Source organism: Kryptolebias marmoratus, linkage group LG8, assembly GCF_001649575.2.
Source record: "Kryptolebias marmoratus isolate JLee-2015 linkage group LG8, ASM164957v2, whole genome shotgun sequence".
Classification (NCBI taxonomy): Eukaryota; Metazoa; Chordata; class Actinopteri; order Cyprinodontiformes; family Rivulidae; genus Kryptolebias; species Kryptolebias marmoratus.
This window is the reverse complement of record NC_051437.1, coordinates 18038076-18060282: the sequence shown is the minus strand read 5'-3', so window position 1 is coordinate 18060282 and position 22207 is coordinate 18038076. Positions and strand designations below refer to the sequence as shown.

The window sequence follows — 22207 nt, the reverse complement described above, 5'->3', positions numbered from 1 at the left end:
CACATGGAATGTTACAAAAAAAGTTTTCATTCCTTTTCCAACGTACTGTTTGTGTTTCATACTTCCAAGAGTGCATAAGGTCATTTAGTGAGACTTATATTCTGTGTTTGCACAACAAGCTGTCACATAATTGCGGCCCACTTGGTCATGGATAAACTGTTTGTTCTTTTTGAGTTATTGCCCTCTTCTGTTTGTTTGAGGGTGTGTGTTTTTTTCTGTATATTAATCCTCAGTATCGAAGCTCCGGGCAGGGCTGTGTCTTAACCGCCAGTTCTCTGTTCTTATGAACAAATCATCACAGTCGAACTGAATATAAGTTCAGCCTCCAGTTTCTGTTTTTAATCCTCTCTCTTTAATATGACACATTCTATGTGCATTAATCTGTAGCATTCTTTTTTTTTTTTTTTTTTACAGCTGCTTGGTTTTCTTTCCACCCAAAGCATGTCTCAGCTGTTTTGTACATTACATGTGACGTTGGTGATGCAGCAACCCATCTTTTGCATTCCTGGTGTTCTGCTATGTCAGAGTCAGCCAGTGTTTTCTTTTTTTTTTCTCTCTCATGAATCGCTGCACAACTCAGGAGCAGCTGAAGCGAAAATCTCTTTACTTTCCAGGTCACTTTGCATTTCAGCTGCACTGAAAAGTTGGCTTGCACACAATGTTGACATTTCCAATGACACCCTTCCTTTACTAGAGAGGTGGGGCAGACAGGTGATAACAGATGAACGTCCTGTTGACAAAACAGCTGTCCTTTGTAGCTGCGAACATCTGGTGGAGGTCAGGCTGTTATCAAGCTGTGATGCAGCGGCAGAGGAGCTGTGTGCAGCAGCACGTCCTTGCAGCTGATGCATTTCCAGGCGTGTCTGAGTGGGTGAGTTTCCGTCTCGTCAGACCCTGTCCTGTCAGTACTGGACGTCTTTGGTGGTGGATGTGTGCGTGGCTGTGGAGTCGTCGGGCAGGGAGCCCCGGCGGCCAATGCGCGTCCGACAGTGGAGCAGGTTTTGAAGCTCCCTGGAGACGCTGCTGGAAAAAGCTGTGTAGATCCACGGGTTGGTGCACGAGTTCAGACTGGCCAGCAGCATCAGGATGGTGAAGGCCACTCCTGCTGAGCAAACAAACATATCAAAAACAAACACGATCATATTCAAAGATGAGTCCAAAAATAGCATGAAATAAAAGGCCTGGCATTCCGGACTACATGCTGCCCACTAACTTTCATGCTAGAGTTTCAAATTAAGACTGGAAAAAAGTTATGTGCCAAAGATCTGGAATAACCTGTTAGCGCTCAGAGTATGTCTCAGGAATTACTCTCAGCTACTACTAAGTTCAATATCTATTAAACTGACAGTATTATAGATATTTTCTTTCTTTACTGGAGTCAATTAGCTGTGGAATTGTGTTGACTAAAAGTTTATCAGTTGTAGATATATATCCAATGATTACTTGCTGAGAGTTTCATTAAAAGATTCTGTGCACAGAAGCACAGAATCAGTTACGTTATTGCCCACCTTTCTCACAAAAAGCAGTCACGTAATTACAACCCTGCTTGCTCCTTAGGCTGCCTTTTGGCAGCGGGTGATAAAAATTGTGAGTTTTACCACACAGACTGAGGACAAACTGAGGACAGTTTACAGTTTACATGTCATTGTTTTCTCCCAGAAAACAAAGACAAGAATGTACAACTATTCCGTTTGGACAGAAAGCGTTCATGTTTATTGTTTTTTGCTTTATTTCCTGGTGGACTAAAGATATCCCAAGAGAACAAAATCTCACATTCTGGCTTTTTTGTTTTGTTTTACTCCTATTAATAGGTCTATTAACTACAACATGTTTATTTCTCCATGGCCACTTGAGGACAGCAGATGGGGACAAACAGATTTTTTTAACATAAAGCTGATAACAATCAGATGTGTGTGTTTCGGTTTGTGTGTTTGTAGCTGCCTGCCAGTAAGGACTCATCCATATTTAAGCACACTTGTAGCTGCATGTGTGCGCACTCTGTATATGCATGTGTACTCGTGCGTACATGTTTACACTCTTTGTCCCGTGTATGTTTTTGACAATATGCGCAAGCTGCTTGCTCGGATCATTGTTGGTGACATGTCAACATCTGTATGTTGCACAATTATCAGGGCGATAAACAGATTATTTACCGGTATTCACCTCTCGTGTTTGTATTTATCTTGAGATCAGAGGACGCCTCCTCAGGCCATGCTGTTACTCACAGCTTAAGGTGGAACTAGTCATTGTTGATTGCCTCATCTGACCTCTAGCTGCCGGTAAAGACATCAGCAGATGCTGTTTGTTTGCCAAAATCTACAGACATGTGATCCAGAGGTTTTTGGTTGTGGCTCAAAGCAAACAGTGTTTTTCACCTTCCACTTCCCCTCACTGTTCCTACATCTGAGCTGGAGCTTGTTCTTGGAATAATGAATGGTCCCTTTAATAATGAATGATCGTTGCTCAATAAGATGGACAGCAGTGCTGATCAGAGGTTGCAGATGCAATCACTTAGCTTTTAGTGCCAAAATAGGTCAGCTTTGCTAATTTGAAGCAATTAAACGGATTAACTGGGCTGAGGAGTCGCAATCCATCTGGGAAGAATAACAGGGTGATTCACTTAAAATCCCTGAGACACAGACGTTTGCTTTACTTGTTTTTTTGGAAGATGGGCTGCAGACGTTGTGTCTGTAACATACCTTGATCTGGAGGGTGAGGATCCCAGGCGGCCCACAGCTGGACGATGAAGTATGGTGACCAGCAGACAGTGTAGACCAACACGATGACCAGGGTCATTCTCACCGTTTTGGACATTGCTTTAGTGATACTTGGAGGTGGAGCGACAGGGTGAGGAGGAGGGGGCACGTAATCAAGGGAGCAGCGGGGAGAGTTGGTGCATGGCTCCTGGAAGTCGGACCTGCTCGGTGTTTGCTCGTCCGTCGTTGTTGTTTGGCGTTCGTTGCAGCAGCTGCTGTACTGAATGACGGATGGAGCGAAGTTGTAACCCTCTCCCGCCTGGCTGTTATGATTGTTACTATGATGATTGCCATTCGCAGTCTTTGAGAGTTGTCCTCCTCTTCCATCCCTGTCTCCCCTCACTCCTCCACCTCCTTCGGAGGCCTGCCTCCCCCTCTCCCTCTCCCTGGCCCGCTCGTCCTCTTTCTTGAAGCTGTGGAAGCGAAAGAGAATTTCATTCCTCTTCAGCTCAGCCATCACCATCCTCTCTGACTTCTGGTAGATGTTGTTGTGAATCTCACGGAAAATTCTGATCTGAAAAATAAGATTTTTAAAGACAGTTTTAATGTGAGGAAATTAGATCTTCTATCATTCACAGATGAGTTTTATAACTGCAGCTAAATCTGTTGAACAGTGACAGGACATAAAGAAAAGCATGTTCGTCATCATCCCAAACCAACAGAAAAACACCACCATTTTTTCACTTTACTACGGAGTCGTTAACAGAAAATTTCTCAATAAATTCTATAATTGTTCAGCTCCTTCTGGGTCGGAGGTGAGTTTCTGCCTCAAGTGGAGGAGTTCAAGTATCTCAGAGTCTTATTCACGTGAGATGGTAGGATGGAGCAAGAGGTGGATCAAAGAACCAGGACCTCTTCCTCAGTAATGAGGACGATGTTTCGGTCTGTCATAATTAGAAAAGAGTTGAGTTAAAGGTCTCAATTTACTGGTCTGTCTACGCTCCAACTGTCTCTGATGGTCATGAGGTGAAGCTCATGATTGAAAGAACAAGATCCTGAATACAAATTAGCTTCTTCTGTATGGTGACTAGATTCAGCCTCACAGTTAAGTTGAGGGACTCTCTCAACTTATCATCTTACCATGAAGTCAAGGATAGATGCTGTATTATATTTTTCTATAGTATTTACTTAATCAAACGCACATTGCTTGCAGGTGGCATGGTGGGGCAGTGGTTAGAGCTGTTGCTTCACAATGAGAAGGTTGTAGGTTCAAAACACAGCTGTGACCTTTCTGTGTTTTCATGTTTTCTCCATTCCTACAAGGTGCTCCTTCAGGTACTCTGGTTTCCTCCCTCAGACCAAAGACATGCATGTTAGGTTCATTGGTAGCTAAACTGTCACGAGGTGTGAGTGAGTGCATGTCTGTCCCATTTTTCTCCGTCTGTCCCTGTGATGGACTGGCAACCCATCCAGGGTGTACACACTAACCCCTGGAGATAGGCACCAGCTCCCTGAAGGAGATTGGTGGATATTGTTTGTGTATTTTAGGTGAGTAAAATACTATTGTAATCTTTTTTTTTTTTACTTCTCTTTTCTTAAAAAACAAAAAAGACTTTAAGACAGATTTTTGTTAAGTACTTCAGTTCAACATATTGAAGTTGGGTCTATTTACAGTTTCAGAATTACTTTATTGAGTTTTTTTCCAACTTTGTTCCTCTCTCGTAAAAAGTCAAAAAATATTTCAAACGGGATCTTGAAAAGCAGGTCATGGATTCTAAGTTTGGGTGAGATCTGGTATATTCCACCTCCTGGCAAAAAGCTCTCCGAGTGGGCAGCCATCTCAGCAGCAGACCCCAAGTGCTGTTTTAATTAGGAGAAATAGCTGGACTCTAGAAATATCTTTCCCCAAATAGAGCAGGACTGATGGGAGGCAGCCCAGAATGCCGGTCTGCTACATAACACCAACTGCGGGGTCCCATGGGTTACTCAACAATGGCCGCCACACGCAGCCAGCATTTCATTCATGCCACACACATGATCATTAATGGATAAAGTTGCCCCGTGATGTGCAGTCCTGTTATCCTCTTATCAACAACCTTTGTGGATGTAGAGAAGACCAGTCAAACCAGAGTTACCTGACAGACAGTTATGATGAGGGCAGGCAGCAGGAACACGGCCACAGTCATCCAGGTGACGTAGGCCTTCAGCCCCCACGGCTCAGCGAATTTACCCCAGCACTCGAACACTCCAGGAGCCACTTCCGAGCGAGAGAAGATGAACACCTGACAGATGCAACGAGACATGGTAGTCAGAACACCCGCAGGCAGAACACAAGGTGAGCTTCCCTCACCTGAACTGTAGTGACCTCATCAAGCTAAAAATAGACCAACATCTTGAGAATCTTCACTGTAGAAACAAGGGTGTGAACACCCACTGAGCTCTTATTTCACCATGTGTTTAGGGTTTTTTCTCTGTGTGTGTGTGTGTGTGTGTGTGGAAGGGTTTATTTGTTCACCCCTCCCTACCTGTGGTATGCTGAGCATCAGTGCCAGGCCCCACGCCACCATAATAGGAGTGTTCCAGCGGGACATGGCCCCAACACGGTAGGCCTGCAACGGGCAGCAGATTGCATGGTGTCGGTCCACTGTCATGGCAACTATCATATAGGAGGAAGCAAACATCCCAACTATCTGCAAGTACTTGACAGACCGGCACAGCAGGTCAGGCCCCTGAAACGTCTCGGTTATGTCCCATATGAGCTGGGGAAGAACCTGGACACACAGGTTACAAAAAACACACACAATCGGTCATGTTGCTTTTTATTTATTTATGCTAACTTGCAGAAAAGGAGAAGAGAAATTCTGAAGGGCAAGTCTGAGGATGTTTATTATCACCTTTGTAGCCCAAGCCTGAGATATAACTTATCCTTCTGTGCCACAGGCTGCTATTCTTAATTGAATGCACATCAGTAAATCACAAATTATACTTTCCTACTGACTTTAACATCACGTGTTCGCATGCAAAAAATAGACTTTCAACTCCTGTTTGTGTAACGTTTGTCCAATAATGGTAACCTCTTAAAGCACTTAGAGTACAGAATAATGAATGTCATCACATTTGTCCGAACTGTTCGTGTTTTTGAACTGCATGAAAAATCGTGCATAAATAAAATCCCCAAGTCAACATAATAAATCTTACACTGTCAGAAATGTTTGTAGAAAAAACAGCAAAAGATGAAACTATCATTCCTTGAAGCGATTCAGATCGCTGCCTTGCATGGCGAAGTTTGAAACTGAAATCTTGTGCACTCTGTTAGCACTCAGAGTGTGTGTCGGGGATGACTCTTAGCCACGACCACATCAAATTTTAGCTCAAAATCTGTAAAATCGACGGAGTTAAACAAAGTTAGACATTTTGTGTTTGCTAAGTTTGATTAGTGACGGCAGTCATCTTGAATCTGGTCAACTCCAAAAGTTAGCCAATTGCAGATGGACCTCCTTACTTTCTGAGAGTTTCACTAAAATCTGTCCAGTGGCTTAAGAGATGTTTTACTAACAGAAAGACGAAAAAAGCACACAAGAGCTGTAACATTGTTTTTTGACAGCGAGTGACAATTACTAAATGGCAACAATAAAAGACCAATATCTTTAAAAATAAACTTTCAATTACCCCATAGTACTTTCATATTTACTGTCTTCATTTGTTGAAAATAAATAAATATTTATCATAGTATATTTAATTTTGGCAAAATAAAAAAGTAAGATTTTCTGCCAATAAACATCAAAATTCTATATGAATTACAGATAGTGCTGCTTTTGACTTTCTACTTTAAAACTTTAACTAAAAAAAACAACAAGTTGAAACATTGTGCTAGCTTTGTCATTTTCCTCTTCTATCAGGATAATAAACGTCAAAAACCACAACTCAACTGATCCCAAGTCTGTTAAAGACTGAGCCATAATTATGATGCTCTTAATTAAAAATCAAATTCAATTTCTTATCAACCGTCTTTCTGGTTCAGTATTTGAACAATCATACAAGAGAGTGATCTCCAACATGAATAAAAAATATGTTGAACCTAATACGCATGATCAGTGTGTTTTCTTTACTCCGTATGATTTAAAAATGCAAAAACATTTCACCTATTTGTCAGATTGGAACTTTCTTGAAAAAAAAATCAAAGTGACTGCAAAAGACCATCAGAAACATTCCTTGAGTGATGGTGCACTTTCTTTTTTTTATCAAACAAACACATCTACACAAAAAAGGCCTTAATTGAGCCATTATAAGAAAGCATTTCCTGTGTCATTAACAGAAAAAAAGGAGAAAAAAAATCAACCTCAGATGTTTACCAAATAAAAAAAAAAAAAAACAAGATTTTGGAACATGCCTTGTGTATTGATGAAGATAAACTTTCTGGACACAGTGTGCTAAGGTAATTGCAAAGGTAATTACAGCTGAGAATTGGGGTCTAAAAGCCACGCTTTGTGCTTGTGTAGCTCTCAGAACAAATCACAAGCAGGAGAGAGAACCGATTCAGAATTACAGGAACAAATCCTGGATGAAAAAACAATCATGCTGTTTAAAAAAAAAGAAGTCATTTCTACATATGACAACGTAATAATCCAAAAACAGCTAAATGATGACAACGAGCTGCTGATTTGTTCCACTTTATGTCCTTTTAATGCTGCCTCACCATTCACAAAACTGTTTCCCTGTTTTTTATTTTATGTTTTTTTTTTTCAACCCGACTACTTGTGCATCCTTTGAGCTATTTCAGCTATTCATACATCAAAATATTCAGCTCATTCAGGGGATTTTCAAAATGTTTGTCATTAGTTACAAATATCTTCCTCATAAAAATACTTTGAGATCTCTTCAGTTTCTTCAAAACTTTGTTCTTTTTGAAACTTACTCCAGCATGCTACCTCTATTTTTGTTTTCCTTTCCTGCTTTTAGTTTCTATGGTTCTGCTATTTATAGCTTTTACATAGCCTTTGGAAACTTTTCACTTTTAGGTGGCATTTTGCTACTTTTAGCTTTTAGTTAGCCTTTTGTCCCTTTTAGTATTTAGCTAATAATTTGCTGAGTTTAGCTTCTAGGTAGCCTTTTGATACTTTTAGCTTTTAGCTGGCATTTTGCTATTTATAAATAGTCTTTTGCTATTTTTAGCTATCATTTTGCTACTTTTCGCTTTTAGCTAGTGTTTGTCAACTTTTGTTTTTAGCTGGTAAATTGCTCCTTTAACCATTCAGCTAGCATTTCTTTTTTTTTTTTTTTTAGCTTTTAGCTAGTGTTTGGCTTCTTTTTTTTTAGCTTGAATAAGTTGGTTTCAGCCTCTTCAGTAAAGCAGTCATTCAGCACTCACACTGGATTTTGGCAGAAAATGACATTTCTGGAGTGTTTCTGACCTGAAAGAGTGCCACCACCAGGTCAGCCACGCACAGGTTGACCATGAACTGGTGCATGGGCGCGTTGAGCTTCCTCCTCCTCAGGAGCACCCACAGCACAAAGCTGTTCCCCAAGGTGGTGAGAGCCAGCACCACCCCGAGAACCGCAATCTCAGCCCGGGCCAGGCCCTGGTCCCTGGTCCTGGGCTGAGGCAGGGTGTGAGGAGTGACGTTGGAGCCATTCTCGGGAAAGATCCCGAACAGGGACCCCCCGCTGCGAGAAGCGTTGAAGGAGTTCAGCTCAGTAACAAACAAGGAGATGTTGTTTCTTCCTGCGGCGACCGGAGAGGAGAGACCTAACCCATCCCAGTCTGTTTCCGCACTGATTCTTTCCATTCCTGAAAAACAAGCAGAGTGTTAATGTGTTTATTGTTTAACTAAGCTTTATTGAATATGGCTCGCAGAGCATGCTCAGAAACCTCTGTATGCTCAGATTTTTCCAGGCGCTGCCTTTTACAGCCCCATGATTAAACTTTCCTAAATTAAACCGGTTTTCATCAGCTGACCAGTTTTGCTTTCTGTCTTTTCTACATTTAGCCGGTGAGAACCCAATGTCCTTGAGCCGTTTTATAAGACAATAAATGTGGATTCAAAGACTGACCACTAGGACACTTTCACATAATACGCTACAAATAGATTTTCTTGAGTAACCTTGTGATATTTGACTAAAAATAGAGCAATCCTGCTGCCATTTATATACTGTTGTGCTTTGGTGCTGTCTCCATTTTTTTAATAACTCCTCAGCCTGTCTGTTTGTCCATCTCCCCAAACTTCCCATTCTTTCTGACGCAAGCCCTCTCGGGTTTATTTTCTTTTTCAAACTTTCTCAAGGTTAAATTGACAGCTCTCCCCTTTATCCCACCAGTTTTATTCATTCACCTCTGCACTCCTAATAGTTCTCATCCCATGCTGACCCCCCCCCCTCTGCATTCCTGCTCTCCCTTGTTTTCATTCCCTTCTCTGCAGCTTTTTTCACATGCACGGGGGCACACTTTTCTTTTCTCCCCCCCCCATCCATGTCACACTTGCTCTCGATCACAATAAACTTTGCGTTTATTTTGATTCAAAATAAACGCCTAAGGAGAACGGGAAGTTGAGAGGAGCGAGATGACAGTTTGAGAAACCGAGCCGTGGGTTGCCGCGGGGGGCACGTTTGGTCAAATAAACGGGGCAGGCTGAAGTCTGTTAAGGCAAAATTGGAAGGACACGGTCGAAGAGCTACGAATCAAGTATGGAAACCTGGAAGAAATAAGCAGAAAAGAATAGAAAGAGTAAAATTGTGATTTGGTGGACGCAGAGGGGGCCAGAGATGGCTCTAAAAGGTGGTGTGTTTTGAACAGAGAAGGAGCTGATTGACCCCATGCTGAGTTATTACTTCTGACTTGTGCAAAAGACCCATGACATAAGTGTTGCACTGAGTGTGTGCTTGGGTTTTCTTCACATCCAAAAATAGGAACGAACGTCTGGTGTTAATATTAAGCAATCAAGAGCAACCAAGAAGCCATTACGAGGATGTTGTCACTGTTACGCCAAGACCTTATGACCAATTTGCACTCATCGATGGGCGTGTGAAACAACACAGCTGATAATACACTTAGGCTTTACATAATGGCTCCGCCAGAGGAATGCATTCAGATGAACAAATGATGGACCGGGCCAGCTGGTCTTTTCGGTCCAGCACAATGTTGGGGTTGAAAAGACTTGTGGAAAAGCATTTCTCAGAACACAGAAGAACATTTTTGTTTTGTAGACTCCTGCCAGGACTTCAGAATCCTTTGAAAATATTTGCCTTCGTCCAGAAGCTGTTTGCGTGAATATCTTTGACGTGCCTTCTTTGCTTGATTAGGGCTTTTGAAGGGATTTAAAAAGGTCTCTTGACCTTGACTTAGTCGGAAACTGGAGAGAACTGTGTCCTTCTCTGTAATTACAGAATAAATTATGAGTGCTTTCATAAGAGCTGCTGTGCTCCTTCATAACCTCCAAATGATCTAATTATACATATCTGCCCATGTGATTAATTTGTCATGTGATTTTTTTTTTATTTTTTTATGAATGCTTCCATGCAGGTTAGGTTTAATAGAAGGCCAGTGAGGAGAATCCAGAGTACTACAGTGATGTAATGTCCCCAAACTGTATTCAGTGAAATGAAATGAGAACGCTGCGTCGGGTACGGTCTGCCTTGAAGGTGATTGGGAAGAACGAAAACCCCTCCCTCCAGGAAATTTATGGGCAGTCTGCACTCACACATCCTTCATTTGGAGTGTGGGCTCTTCTGCCACAGCAGAAGGTACATCTATTATTTATGTTGTTGTTGTTTTTTTAACTGTACATTGTGTATTAAAGGTGTATCATGTTTGTGATGTTTACATTTGCTTTCACGGTCAGTTTATTTATAAATCTGTTGTGATGGAAGTTATTGGACCAGAACTGAGTTCTAAACAAGTTTATATCCTCTCAAATCACATCATATCCTGCTCTATTTGTATCATATTGTCCTTTGTAGTATTATGCTGTATCATGTTACATCATATTGTAAAATATATGGTATCATATCATATTTTGCATCCTATCATATATCCTGTCCTGTCCTATCAGACAATATCATATCATATTGTATCATATCATAATGTATCGTATCATATTATAGCAATAAAATATTTGTCTCAAAACTTATTTGTTGATTAGTTGACCTGGAAGTGTGTGTTGCATATCTTCCTTCACAGTTGCATGTGTTGTTCTGACATCTAATATACTGGCTCATTTTGTCCTGAACTGCTGAAGGACATTGCGTTTTATATCTAATTGCTTCAGGAACATTTGCCCGTGCATCGACGCTTCATCTTCAGATTGTCCAGCGGCACGGCTACAGGAAAGCATGACCCGTGCACAGCTCAAAACCACTCGTGCTGTCGTTTCCAGCATCCGAGGAGGAAATTCATATCTACATAGTGAAAGCACATCATGTGTGCAGAACATTTCTCCGGATGCTGTTTAATGTATTCCAAGCACACAACAATAGGCCTGTTTTTTTTTTGTTTTTTTTCTGAATGACTTAATGTAAAACACAAATTATCCCATCTCTCATTGCTGGATGGACTGTAAACACTGCTTTTAGTAGTTAGTCCACTGCATTGCTTCCTCTCTTTCCTTTAAAGCTTTCAGTCTGATTAATGATAGAGTCAGAACCCCCACCACCCCCCCAACCCTCCCTCTGCTTTCCTCTCCACGGGCAAACTGGTGTGCAACCATCCATTTTCATGTCCTTTGCTTTCCATCTTCCACTCTCCCGCACATGGGGGCTCAAACTCACCGAGCCTCAGGGATGACAGAAACAGACTGTGGAAGCGCATAAACAAAACAATACGAGGATCAGCCGCTCATACTGTATCTTTTAACAGCGGTCATCCTTTGCTCACACATGTTTTGCTCATTTTCCGAACAAACTACATCACGTTCCAGCTATGCTACGTTATAAAAACGTACTCCTCTAAAACTATCACCAAATTAAAAATCCAGATGTCTCAAAGAGGCGTATTTTAAAGTGCAAAACATTTACCACTTTGCTAAGTTGGTACAAATTCTTGCGGTTAAGACACACATGTTGTTGCTTTTAAAACGATGTAAGCAGTGAGGATAACTGAACCATGAATCTGATGTAAACTCATTTAAAAAATCTATAAAAACTTAAAAGACTTGTTGGGTTTGGTTGGAAATAAAATGTAGGTCGGGGTAGGTTTAGATATACAATTCTTATTAAACGCTTCGGATGCTGCACAAGCAGTAAAAGGAGCCAGAAAGCTAAAAGATGCTTTTTTAAAGTCTGCCTAGTATTCCTCAAACGAATGCATGTCCCCCACCACCCATCATGCCAGAGTTTTCAAACAAAATCATCTTATGACAGAGTTTATAGACGTCCATTTTGGTTAAAAGTTCAAAATAATATGCTTGAGACGTCACACAGTCTGGGAGTGCTCAGTGGGAGTGCTTGGAGTATGTGTTGGGGACGACTCTCAGCTACTACCACACCAAATCTTAGCTCAATGTCTGAAAAGATGACTGAGTGTCCAACATTTTTGTGTTTGCTTATGTCAATGCGCTGCGGAAGACATCTTGATTGGTTGACTGTAAAAGTCCAGTCAGCTGCAGATGTGCAGCCAGGGATTGTTTTCTGAGAGTTTCATTCAAATCTATCCAGTGGCTCGTGAGATATTTTGCTAAAATTATAAACAAACAGGACCCCCCTAACACACACACACACACACACACATGCACACATACAGACAAAAACATAAATAGGAGACAATGCAGTTGTCTCTTAAAATCTTTCTTTTCTAAAAAAAAAAAAAAAGAAGAAGATAAAGTTAATTTCTGCATAAGGGCAACAAAACCACCACAAAGGTTTTAGCTTCTAAACAAATAATTAAAACTCACAGTAACTCAGTGTTTTCTAAAATGGTTGAGTTGTTAACCTGGCCTTCCTGCAATCCAAACCTTTCACCCACTGGAAACTTAGAGAGGATAATGGAAACAAAAACACAAGAAATGAGGCCCTGAAACGTTCAGGTACTGAAATACAGAAAATTCAAAAATATTATGTTTTAAAAATAACAGCCTATTGTTGTCTTATTTTACAAATCTTTATAAAGTAGATTAAATAGTTTTATTTCTCCTGTCCCTATCCTTTTTCTAAATCTAATGCTGGCATACAATTCTGAATTATATTTGTATATATATGTTTTATATTTTTAGATTATATTTTTAGGCATGGCATTTAATTTATTGAATTTATATAATTTTCTTAATTGAGTGCAAATCAGGTTTTCTTCTCATTCATATTTTACAGGGTGACTAAATAGGGTTGAAGTATTTGAAAACTTGCAAAGAATGTCAGGATTTGGGGTTTTGTTTGTTTGGTTCTTCGAGTTTCTTTTGGGTTTATTGTTTCTTTTATTTTATTATTTAGTCGTCTAGGTTTAGGTTCAGTCCTTGTTCTTGTTGTCTTTATTTCTTGTCATTTTCCACTTGTCCTCAGCCAGCACTTGTTTACCTGCCACGCCCATCTCTACCTGCCTGCAATTGTAATCACTCACCTGTGCCCACTTCCCCTAATTATCCTCTGTTTTTAAAACCCGGTCATCTCCTCCACGTACTCGCTGGTTCATTTTGTTGTGTTTGTTGTCACGTCACAGTTGTCCTGCTCTGGGCTTTGTTCTCTGGATTTAGTTTTTGTTTTGTCATGCTGCCACGTCAGCTTTTTGTTTATTTATTTTAATAAATTAATTTCTTTTAAGAAGAGGGTACACTCTGGGTTTGCCTCTCTCTCCGCCCAACCTGACAAAAAAAATCAAAAAAATATCGTAGGATACCAAAATTTTAGATACAAAATTGAGTCCAAATAAATGTAAATCACGTGAAGTTCGGTTTGTGATGTAATCTACAGAGGTATTTATAAGAAACAGGCTCAACGATATAAAATCTCAGCCGCTCAGAGAAACATATTTCCTTGGTTGCTGAAGAACAGGTGCTCAGACGTTGGGCGCTGTAATCCAAACATAATTAAAGATCAGTCACTTTCCCTGCTGCCTCTCCGGTCCTGATTGAGCTTGTCAGTCCCTTGATTAGCTTCCGTTGACAAGGTCCGACCCGGTCTGATCGATGGGAACCTCTCAGTCCTCATTAGCAGACCAGCGTGAACCAAAACAACATATTGCAAACTCTCCTTCTAATCTTCGCTCCTTCCTCTTTTCTGTTTTTTTCTGTCACCTGCTATTTTCATCAACTTGCTCCACTATCATCCTTCTTTCCGAGACAGACCTCCATCTCCTGTCATCAAGGGTCAAAAGCTGCAGAGAAGACATGACTAATAATTATGTGTGTGTGTTCGTTTTGCCATTGCCTTTTTGGAGTAAATCCTGTCTGTCTGTTAGCAAAATATCTCATGAACCACTGAATAGATTTTAATGAAACTTTCAGGAACTAATCATCGGAAGTACCTCTATAGCTGATTATCTTTAGGAGCCAACCTAACTCAAGATGGCCACCCCAGCTAATCAATCTTAACCAACACAAAAATGGCTATAACTCAGTCAGTGTTTCAGATATCAAGCTATAATTTGGTGTGATAGTAGCTGAAAATCATCCACAACACAGTCTTTGAGTGGGACATCTTGTAATATTGCGTGAGATTATGCATAACATTATTTTCAATGTTTGATGGAAACGACTACTACGCTGTCATTTCTCAACATAAGAAGATCTTAGTCTGAAACTCTGGCATGAAAGGTGGAGGGTGATATGCATTCTTTCAAGGAACTCTAGACCTTTAATTTCTCTATGGTTTTAACCTCCTTCTCATTAATAGAAGCTGGCAGCTTGAAGCAGGATTAAAGAGGCCCAGTCGGCTCAGCGTGGCAGAACATGCAAAACAAGTGTATCACTATAGGCTCCTCTCCTTAATATAGCATGAAGATTTACACATTGATTAATAGATTCTTACACAATAAAAGCTCTGATGAGTCATTTGGTGCCACCGGTGTTGCTGTTTGGCATTTCATCTGCATGATGAGTTACTCTGACCAGCCATTCTTCTTTGAACCCTCACATATAATTAGATCAATGCTAGCACACACACACACACACACACACACACACAAAGTGTAAATTTACCGTATGAATGACTCAGATCAATGACACCTGGATCCCCTGTACATATTCATGCATTTCGATGTGGCGCACCTGATGTACTCATTAAAAATCAGCTTCACGCCTCTTCATTCATGACCCGTTCCTCTCCGTCAACATGTGTCGCTCAGACTGTCCTGTTCGCTACCAACAGCAGCCCGAACGACTCGCTCAGCGTTAAGCCTGCAGGCCCACGGGTCAGCGCTCCTGATTGTGAGGTCGTCACTTGCCCACATCGTAGCTCTGTTGTGCCACCTGAAGCTGTTTGGGTTTTGTGTTTCCATTCGAGAGCCAATGGGCACAAAGTTTGGTCCAAGTTCCCCCTTATCGTTCACTGATAATGACCGTTCATAAGACCACTGTGTTGTTTTTCTTGTCATGTATCATTAACTAGAACACCCGCAGCAAACTTGTGCCACTTTACGAAGCGGGACGTCACTCGGCTGATCTGAAACTCCGAGTATTTCCCCAGCAGAATGAAAAGAAGGCTGTGACTAAAACAGGCCTGGTGGCTGGCAGCTGCCACGGTCAGATTTGATGAAACGACCCGCTGTTAGAAACCAGACGGAGCTGACGGTGACAACAACAGCGGTGATTAGGATTTTTCCAGGTAGAGGCTACAATCAAGGGACTGATTTTGTGCTTGTTATAAATGGCATGAAACTGGGGGAGTAAGTGGAATGTGATTACACTTTGTGAGCAAAGTTAGCTTTCCGATTCCTCTGATGACTTAATGTTTGATGATATAAAGACGTCTGTGATTATCGCTCGACTGTCGATGAAAATACAGCTCTATTCTGTTAATCTTCCTCTGAGGTCCGGCAATCAATCAATGAGCTCTGACAAATCAAACATACGGCACACACGCTCGCCCAGCCTGGGATAACAAATCTCCTCTGTCAACTAAAGACCTTTAATTGTCCTTTCAAAATATGGTCTGGACACATGCATTGTCAAACACATAAAACACACACGCAGGGAAAAAAAGACCCCCAAGGTGAGCTAAAGCCTCTGCCACTTACCTTGTTGTCAGTGCATGGTAGTTGTTCTCATGTGTGTCCTGTTCCTTTGCTCAGTTTGGCTACGAGACAAAGCATGAAAAGGGAACATCATTACAGTCCATTAATAATACATGTAACAGCAGATCGCATTAACAAGCTCCGAGTTGTTGCCTTTATTTTTAATTTACGGAAAACCTTAAAACAAACACATTCTGAGCTTGACAAAATACTTCCGACCGAGCCACCCTTATCTGTGCTTAAAATATGATAAAAAATAAAATAAGGACTGAAAATTGCACAAAAAAGAAGAGAAAAACAACAAAATTATAAGTAATTTTACAAACTTGAGTTCTACAATTTTGCAAAATACAGCATCTGAAGGAGAAAACTAAATAAAATGTCATGTTTTTTGTAAATATCCATACTTGTTATTATCTTGGACTTGTTTAATAAACGATATGGCTCATTTTCACTCAATGTAAGCAACAAACAAACAACAAACTGATTGAGTTCTACAGGAGAACGGCCACATTCAGGTGTACAGCTTGTTCTTTCTTTAACTGACTGTTGCAGTTTGATTTTTTTTTTCACGTTTTAACATTTTAAACATGTTACATTTTGTTTTACTCAAGAATTTCGGAAGAAAAAGTCTCAACGTGTAATGATGAAACCGGTGGCGGAGGCATTATTCTGATTAAGTTTCAACTGTAGGACAGACTTCACTGATTCAAACTAAAGATAAATAATAAATAATGCAAGCAGAGTTTAAGTGACACTTTTTTCCTATGCATGCAGAAACAGAGAGTGGGTGACCTAGATTGGTTTGTAATTAAATTTGTGCAGGTATGGAGTGAAAGTTTCAGGTCACTAATTATTTTTAGCTAGCAGAAGAAGAAAAAACACTTAAGAAATGTGACTGGATTCTTGCACTTAAATAAGAAAAAATATAACTATTTGTATTAATAATTAAAAACTACTTCCTGATTAAAAAAAAGGGGTTTTACTCACTTTTGATCTACTTAAGTGGTTAAAATTTCCTCCAAAATATTCCCATCTTCAGTGTTCTGAATCCATGTTTTTCCACTCAGCGAAATATCAGCTGGCTCCTGAATGAATCTGTCATAACAAAAAAAACAAAAAAAACTTTTTCCTTTGGTCAGAGTAATAAAGGCGCTGTGCACACACTGTCCTGTAGTTCCCAGCAGTTTATCAGCAGGGTCCAGTCGATAGCCATGTGTGTCGCCGCTCTTTGTGCGTCTCCATATGCTTTTGCAATGTGCCGAGCCTCCAGGAGCAGCAGCAGAAATGGATTTCAGCTCTGTGTTCTCGCCCCCCCACCTCAGCTGTCTCCTCCTCTCAGGTCAGCCAGCCTGTGCTCTGGGACTGAGGGTGGAGCCTGGAGGGAGGATGTTACACATACCTATGAAGTGTGAGTGTGTGTGTGTGTGAGAGAGAGAGAGAGATACACACAAAACACACAGGGACAGCTCTGTTTATAGACGTGCTTTGTGTTGGGTAAGTGTGTGTGGATGCACGAGTGGACAGTATGTGCTGTCTGGATTTAAAATCTGGATCTGAGAGTGACAGACCAAAGAGAAGGCTGAGATACACACACGCACCCTACCTCCCACACCCAAATTCAATAATTTGTATCCTGTGTCACTGGTATAAGCGGTGTGTGTGTGTGTGTGTGTGTTTTGAATCTGAGCCCGCACCTTCCCTTTGCCTTTTGTCTCCTTAGAAAAACAAGAGACGAAACGCTCACTTGCACCAAACGATGAATGCCGAACGGCTGAGTCAGCCAGGCGAGCACCAGGGGTCACGCCCTTGATGTACCCACACAAGTTTACACAAAATAAATAAAAGATGCTATTTTGCAGTTTCAGTAGTAAGTCCTTCTCTCTCGTGTAGTCGTGTGATTGGAAGGAGCACCGTGAAGAAACACTCACAGGTTCACACAGTGAGGGGATTCGTAAATCCATGTCTAAACACTGGAAAAGGCTTGTGCACATCAAACAGCAAAACAAGAGCAACGTATGCAAAGGAGCAGAACTGTGCAAAAGTCTTGAGTTGTCCATCGTTTCTTCATATTTTGCTTCCAAAATGTAATCTTACAAAGTTGAGAAAAAGTTCTTTAGGCTTTCTGAAGTTTTTCTGGCTGACCAAAGCCACTGAACTTTCACCAATGGACCATTCAGGCATAAAAAAGAAATCTCGTAAACTTGTGGTTGTGTCAGATTTGCAAGAAAAATCTCATTTAAATTAGATCTTTTAAGACATTGTTACCTGCAGCTTGTCCAAAGACACAATTTGTTCCCATGCCCTTAGCTGAATTTTAAAAAATACCAAAGACATCACAGTCTGGCACAGAGAGTAAAATAGTAATATTTATTGTTTGTTTAAAACTTTTGCTTAATACTGTGTGTTGCTGTAACATTTAGTGGCGACAAGCAGGAGGCTAATGGAGGAGGAAATCTACAATTTCATAAATGAAGGCCTGACATTCCTTAAAAGAATGCATATCTCCAACAACCGTCCATGCCAGAGTTTGAAACTCCTTAATAACAGATCTTGTGTGATCAGATAGCACCCAGCAAACGTGTTGGGGTTGACAGTCAGGTACTACCACATCAAATTTACCTCAGTATCCGAAAGTTATAACCATTGTTGTGTTTACTCAGATTCCTAGCAGTGGCGACCCATCTTGAAGGGGTTGACTCCAAGGGTTGGTGTACGTCCGCTGATTTCTTTCTGAGCGTTTTAGACAAACAAACAGACACTCTGACATACAAAAACAATATCGCTCCGCCTTTTGCATTCAGAGGTGGGTGAAAATAAATGCGCAGGAATGCGACGCAGCGTTACAAGGCAAGACATGAACACAAATAACAGGGATTAAAAATGAGATCACCAGGAACAAGCAAGAGGACAAAGTCTGAAAAACACCAGGGAGAATATATTTGCCTCGTTCTTTGCTTAAACTAGAACATTTCTGTATTGAGGAAGTCGTGAAATGGTTTAAAATATTTGCACCCTAAAACAGAATATTTATACTGATATTCACAACTGCACCTTACAATCCTCATCAGGGCTGATCAGGACCAAAGCCGTGCAGCTTGTAGCATTTAGCTCTCTTTGTTGCGCATCTTAAAAATAGCTGGCTTTAATCTTCACAATGAATTATTTTACCAATATGGATGGGTTGATGTGTTTCTATTTTCTGCTGTTTTCCTGCCGGAAATTCGGGAGTATTGCAGAAGAAAAACTGACGTGTAAAGCCCCTGTTTGTCATTGGAAACATATCGTGCTGTGGCAAAAGACAAAGTGTTTTCATCTGTTTCCAGGATTAAAAAACTTCTGATCAGTCAGAAAGTTCTGATCTATTGTGTGGAAAAGTGTCACCAAACAAAGGTTTTATGTTCAGATGTTCATGTTTTTCTGTGCCAAGGCTTCTCTACATGAGACTCTGCAGCGTAATTAAAAGGTTTTCATAATTGATTCCAGGCACAATAATCCTCCCAGTAAGTGACTGATATATGAAGGATCTTAATGCCATCCGGGTGTCGCAATAGAATTGTCAAATGGTCTGAAATTTGGTTTGTTTTTCTACAGCCAAACTGGAAACGTTCTTCCAATGGTGTGAAAACCTGAAGGATAAGACTGCAGTAGGTCTATACGGAGAGCAGTATTAAAGAGTGATCACAGGTGTGCTGATTGCTAATGGATAACAGGTGGCATGTGAGGGGCTTGAAACAAGGACTATGGCAGAAGTCTAGAGCAGGCGTGTCAAACTCCAGGCCTCAAGGGAAGTTTTAGGTTCAAATGGTTTAATTACTTCCTCACCAAATCATCAAGTTCTCCAGAACCATTTCCGCAAGTCATTCATTTAAACCAGGTGTTTTAAAGCAAAAGCACATCTAAAACATGCAGATCGGCCCCCGAAGAGTGGAGCTTGACACATGTGGTCTAGAGGCAACGATTGCATAACAAACAGAATTAAAGAACACAAGAAAACTAGTAAATTTTAAAGGGTGACAATGCAACTACTGTGAAGTATGTGTGCGCTGTAGAGCTCCAGAGAGGGGTGGGTTTTCTCATGACCTTTATCAAAATGCCATTGATCTCCATTGGGTGTTTTTGAGCAGTTTTTTGCTAATTTTATCTACGTTATCTACGTTTATCTAGCACATCATTTCCAATTGAGCCATACATTTTGTTGTATAATTTGCATGTTTTATTTTAAAGCTGCACAATAAGATATACAACAAAAAAAATGGAATAGTGCATCAGTGCTGATGCACTGGTGCTTTAAATAACCAAAATTCTGAAATTCATAATGGTAATGATAAAACCTTCTTTGCAAAACTAAAATAAACTCAGACAGTGGCAGTTGCTTTCAGCTAACTTCTTCCCTTAAACTCGTGACAACAACAAGGACATTTGAACTGCACAGGCATTTGCATGTTTTTTTCACATTCACTGGACTCTGTCAGCACAACCTGTCCCAAAAAATGGTCCTTTTTCCTCTTGTGATCCAACCAAGTTCACATAAGATGTTTTCCTCAGCTGAACCATTTTGTTTTCAGCAGAGAATGTGGGACTGTAAATTCCCCGAGAGTCTCTATTTGGATTATCTAGTATTAGAGGACATTTTGTTACAAAAAAGCTATATTAATCCTTTTTTTTTAAATCCAAAGCAGCCAAAATAGACTACTGAAGAACAGGGAAACTCTGAGGGGAAAAGTTAGAAGCAGTAAAGTGAATGAGATGCAGTATTACCTGTGGGATGACAACTTTTAATCCAGTTTAGTTTATATATTTAGCTCCAATTCACAACTAAAACCGTCTCAGGGCTCTGTACAAAAACATTCACATGCTTTATAAAAAGTCAATTAATAACTGTTATCTCTCTAGGGAAGCCAGCAGATTGCATCAATTCTTCACTTCATCACAATCTTCCATCCTGAGCAACACATTGGCAATAGTTGAAAGGAAAGACTCCCTTTTAACAGGAAGAAACCTCCTGCAGAACCAGAACCAAGATGGGCAACCATCTGCCCCGACCAGCTGGGGTTTGAGAGGAAAGACAAACACAGAATGACTGGTCCAGGTGTAGTTTCTATGAGGAAGAAAACATAAAAAGAAATTAATGATAGAAATAATTACAAATAGTGGAGCAGGTAAAGACAGCAGCAGAGGCAGGAAATGTGGTCAGTTTGTCCTCCAGCAGTCTGAGCCTATAGCAGCAGAACTAAAGGAGAGCTCAGGAAACCCAAGCCGACCCTAACTATAGGATTTATCAAACAGGAAAGTCTTAATCCTGGTCTTAAAAGTAAACAGGGTGTCAGTCTCACAGACAGAAACTGGAAGTTGGTTCCACAAGAACTGAAAGCTCCGCCTCCTGTTCTACTTTTAGAAACTCTAGAAACCACAAGTAAACCTGCAGCCTGAGAGCGAAGTACTCTGTTAGGAAAATATGGAATGATAAGATCTTTAATATAAGATGGAGCTTGGTTGATGAGAGCTTTGCATGCTAGAAGTAAGTAACATTTTTAATATGGGGGTTTAAAAGACATACCCTGATCCAAAATAACACCAAGGTTCTTTACATTAGAGCTGGAGGCCAAATTAATGCCATCCAGAGGAAGTGAAAGGCTACAAGGTTTGTCCTAAGATGCTCAGGTTCAAAAGCCAATCTCTAACACAAGCTAAGTAATATAACTGAATATCATAGCAAAACAATAAAAATGTATCTCATGTTGTCTGACTTTTCCTAATGGAAGCATATAAAAAGTAAAAAGTATTGGTCCAATCGTGATGGAGGAATCATTTATAATTTGCTCAGATTTTTAAGGCCAAGATTACAAACTCTTATAGAAAAGGACATGCTTTGGATGATATTTGTGGGGAACTCTGCGTTCACTTACCTTTGTCTGTTATCGAGTGGAACATCTTTTGTCCGACGTGTTCAGCTGCACACCAGCAATTGAGTTTGAAAAGAATGTGGAGACTTTAAATATCTCAATCCGTGACACGCTTTTCCTTTGAGGTTTCTGGCTGGTCATTCTCCCACATGTTGGAGCTTATTTTCAGCTCCTGTTTGTGGCCAGAAATAAAGACGGCAGCTGTTTCTCTCGGAGACGGGGCTCTCACCTGCTAAGACCTCTCTCTAGCTCCTCTCGGGGACCTCTTTGTTTGCTCAGAGCTGTTTACAGATACAAGAAATCTGGAAGTGAAGTCAGAAACGAGCGAACCTCGTGGCCAGTCAGGTCGGGGGGCGCTCTTCAGGAGGGAGGAAAGCTAAATGACAGATCCTGAAAAGGGTTCAAGAAGGAAAAAAAGGAATAATAGTAATAATAATAAAAAAGAACACTCAGTC

The 22207-nt window shown here is 40.6% G+C and overlaps 1 protein-coding gene across 2 annotated transcripts; it reads right to left on the bottom strand.

The window, feature by feature from the left end:
• Positions 1–368: 368 nt before the first annotated feature.
• On the bottom strand, positions 369–21998 carry avpr2aa (arginine vasopressin receptor 2a, duplicate a). Of its 2 annotated transcripts, none has more exons than XM_017430966.2 (8): positions 21756–21998; positions 16837–20947; positions 15850–15908; positions 8108–8484; positions 5222–5467; positions 4832–4978; positions 2700–3270; positions 369–1105 (listed from the first exon to the last, which is right to left on the bottom strand). In XM_017430966.2, the coding sequence occupies exons 4-8, from the start codon at positions 8480–8482 to the stop codon at positions 903–905; spliced, it is 1542 nt and encodes a 513-aa protein (XP_017286455.1). In that variant the 5' UTR covers positions 8483–8484; positions 15850–15908; positions 16837–20947; positions 21756–21998; the 3' UTR covers positions 369–902. The 2 variants fall into 2 exon arrangements, with proteins under 2 accessions (XP_017286455.1, XP_017286456.1); XM_017430967.2 differs by having other exon boundaries at positions 903–1102; positions 21756–21994.
• Between the last annotated feature and the right edge of the window lie 209 nt (positions 21999–22207).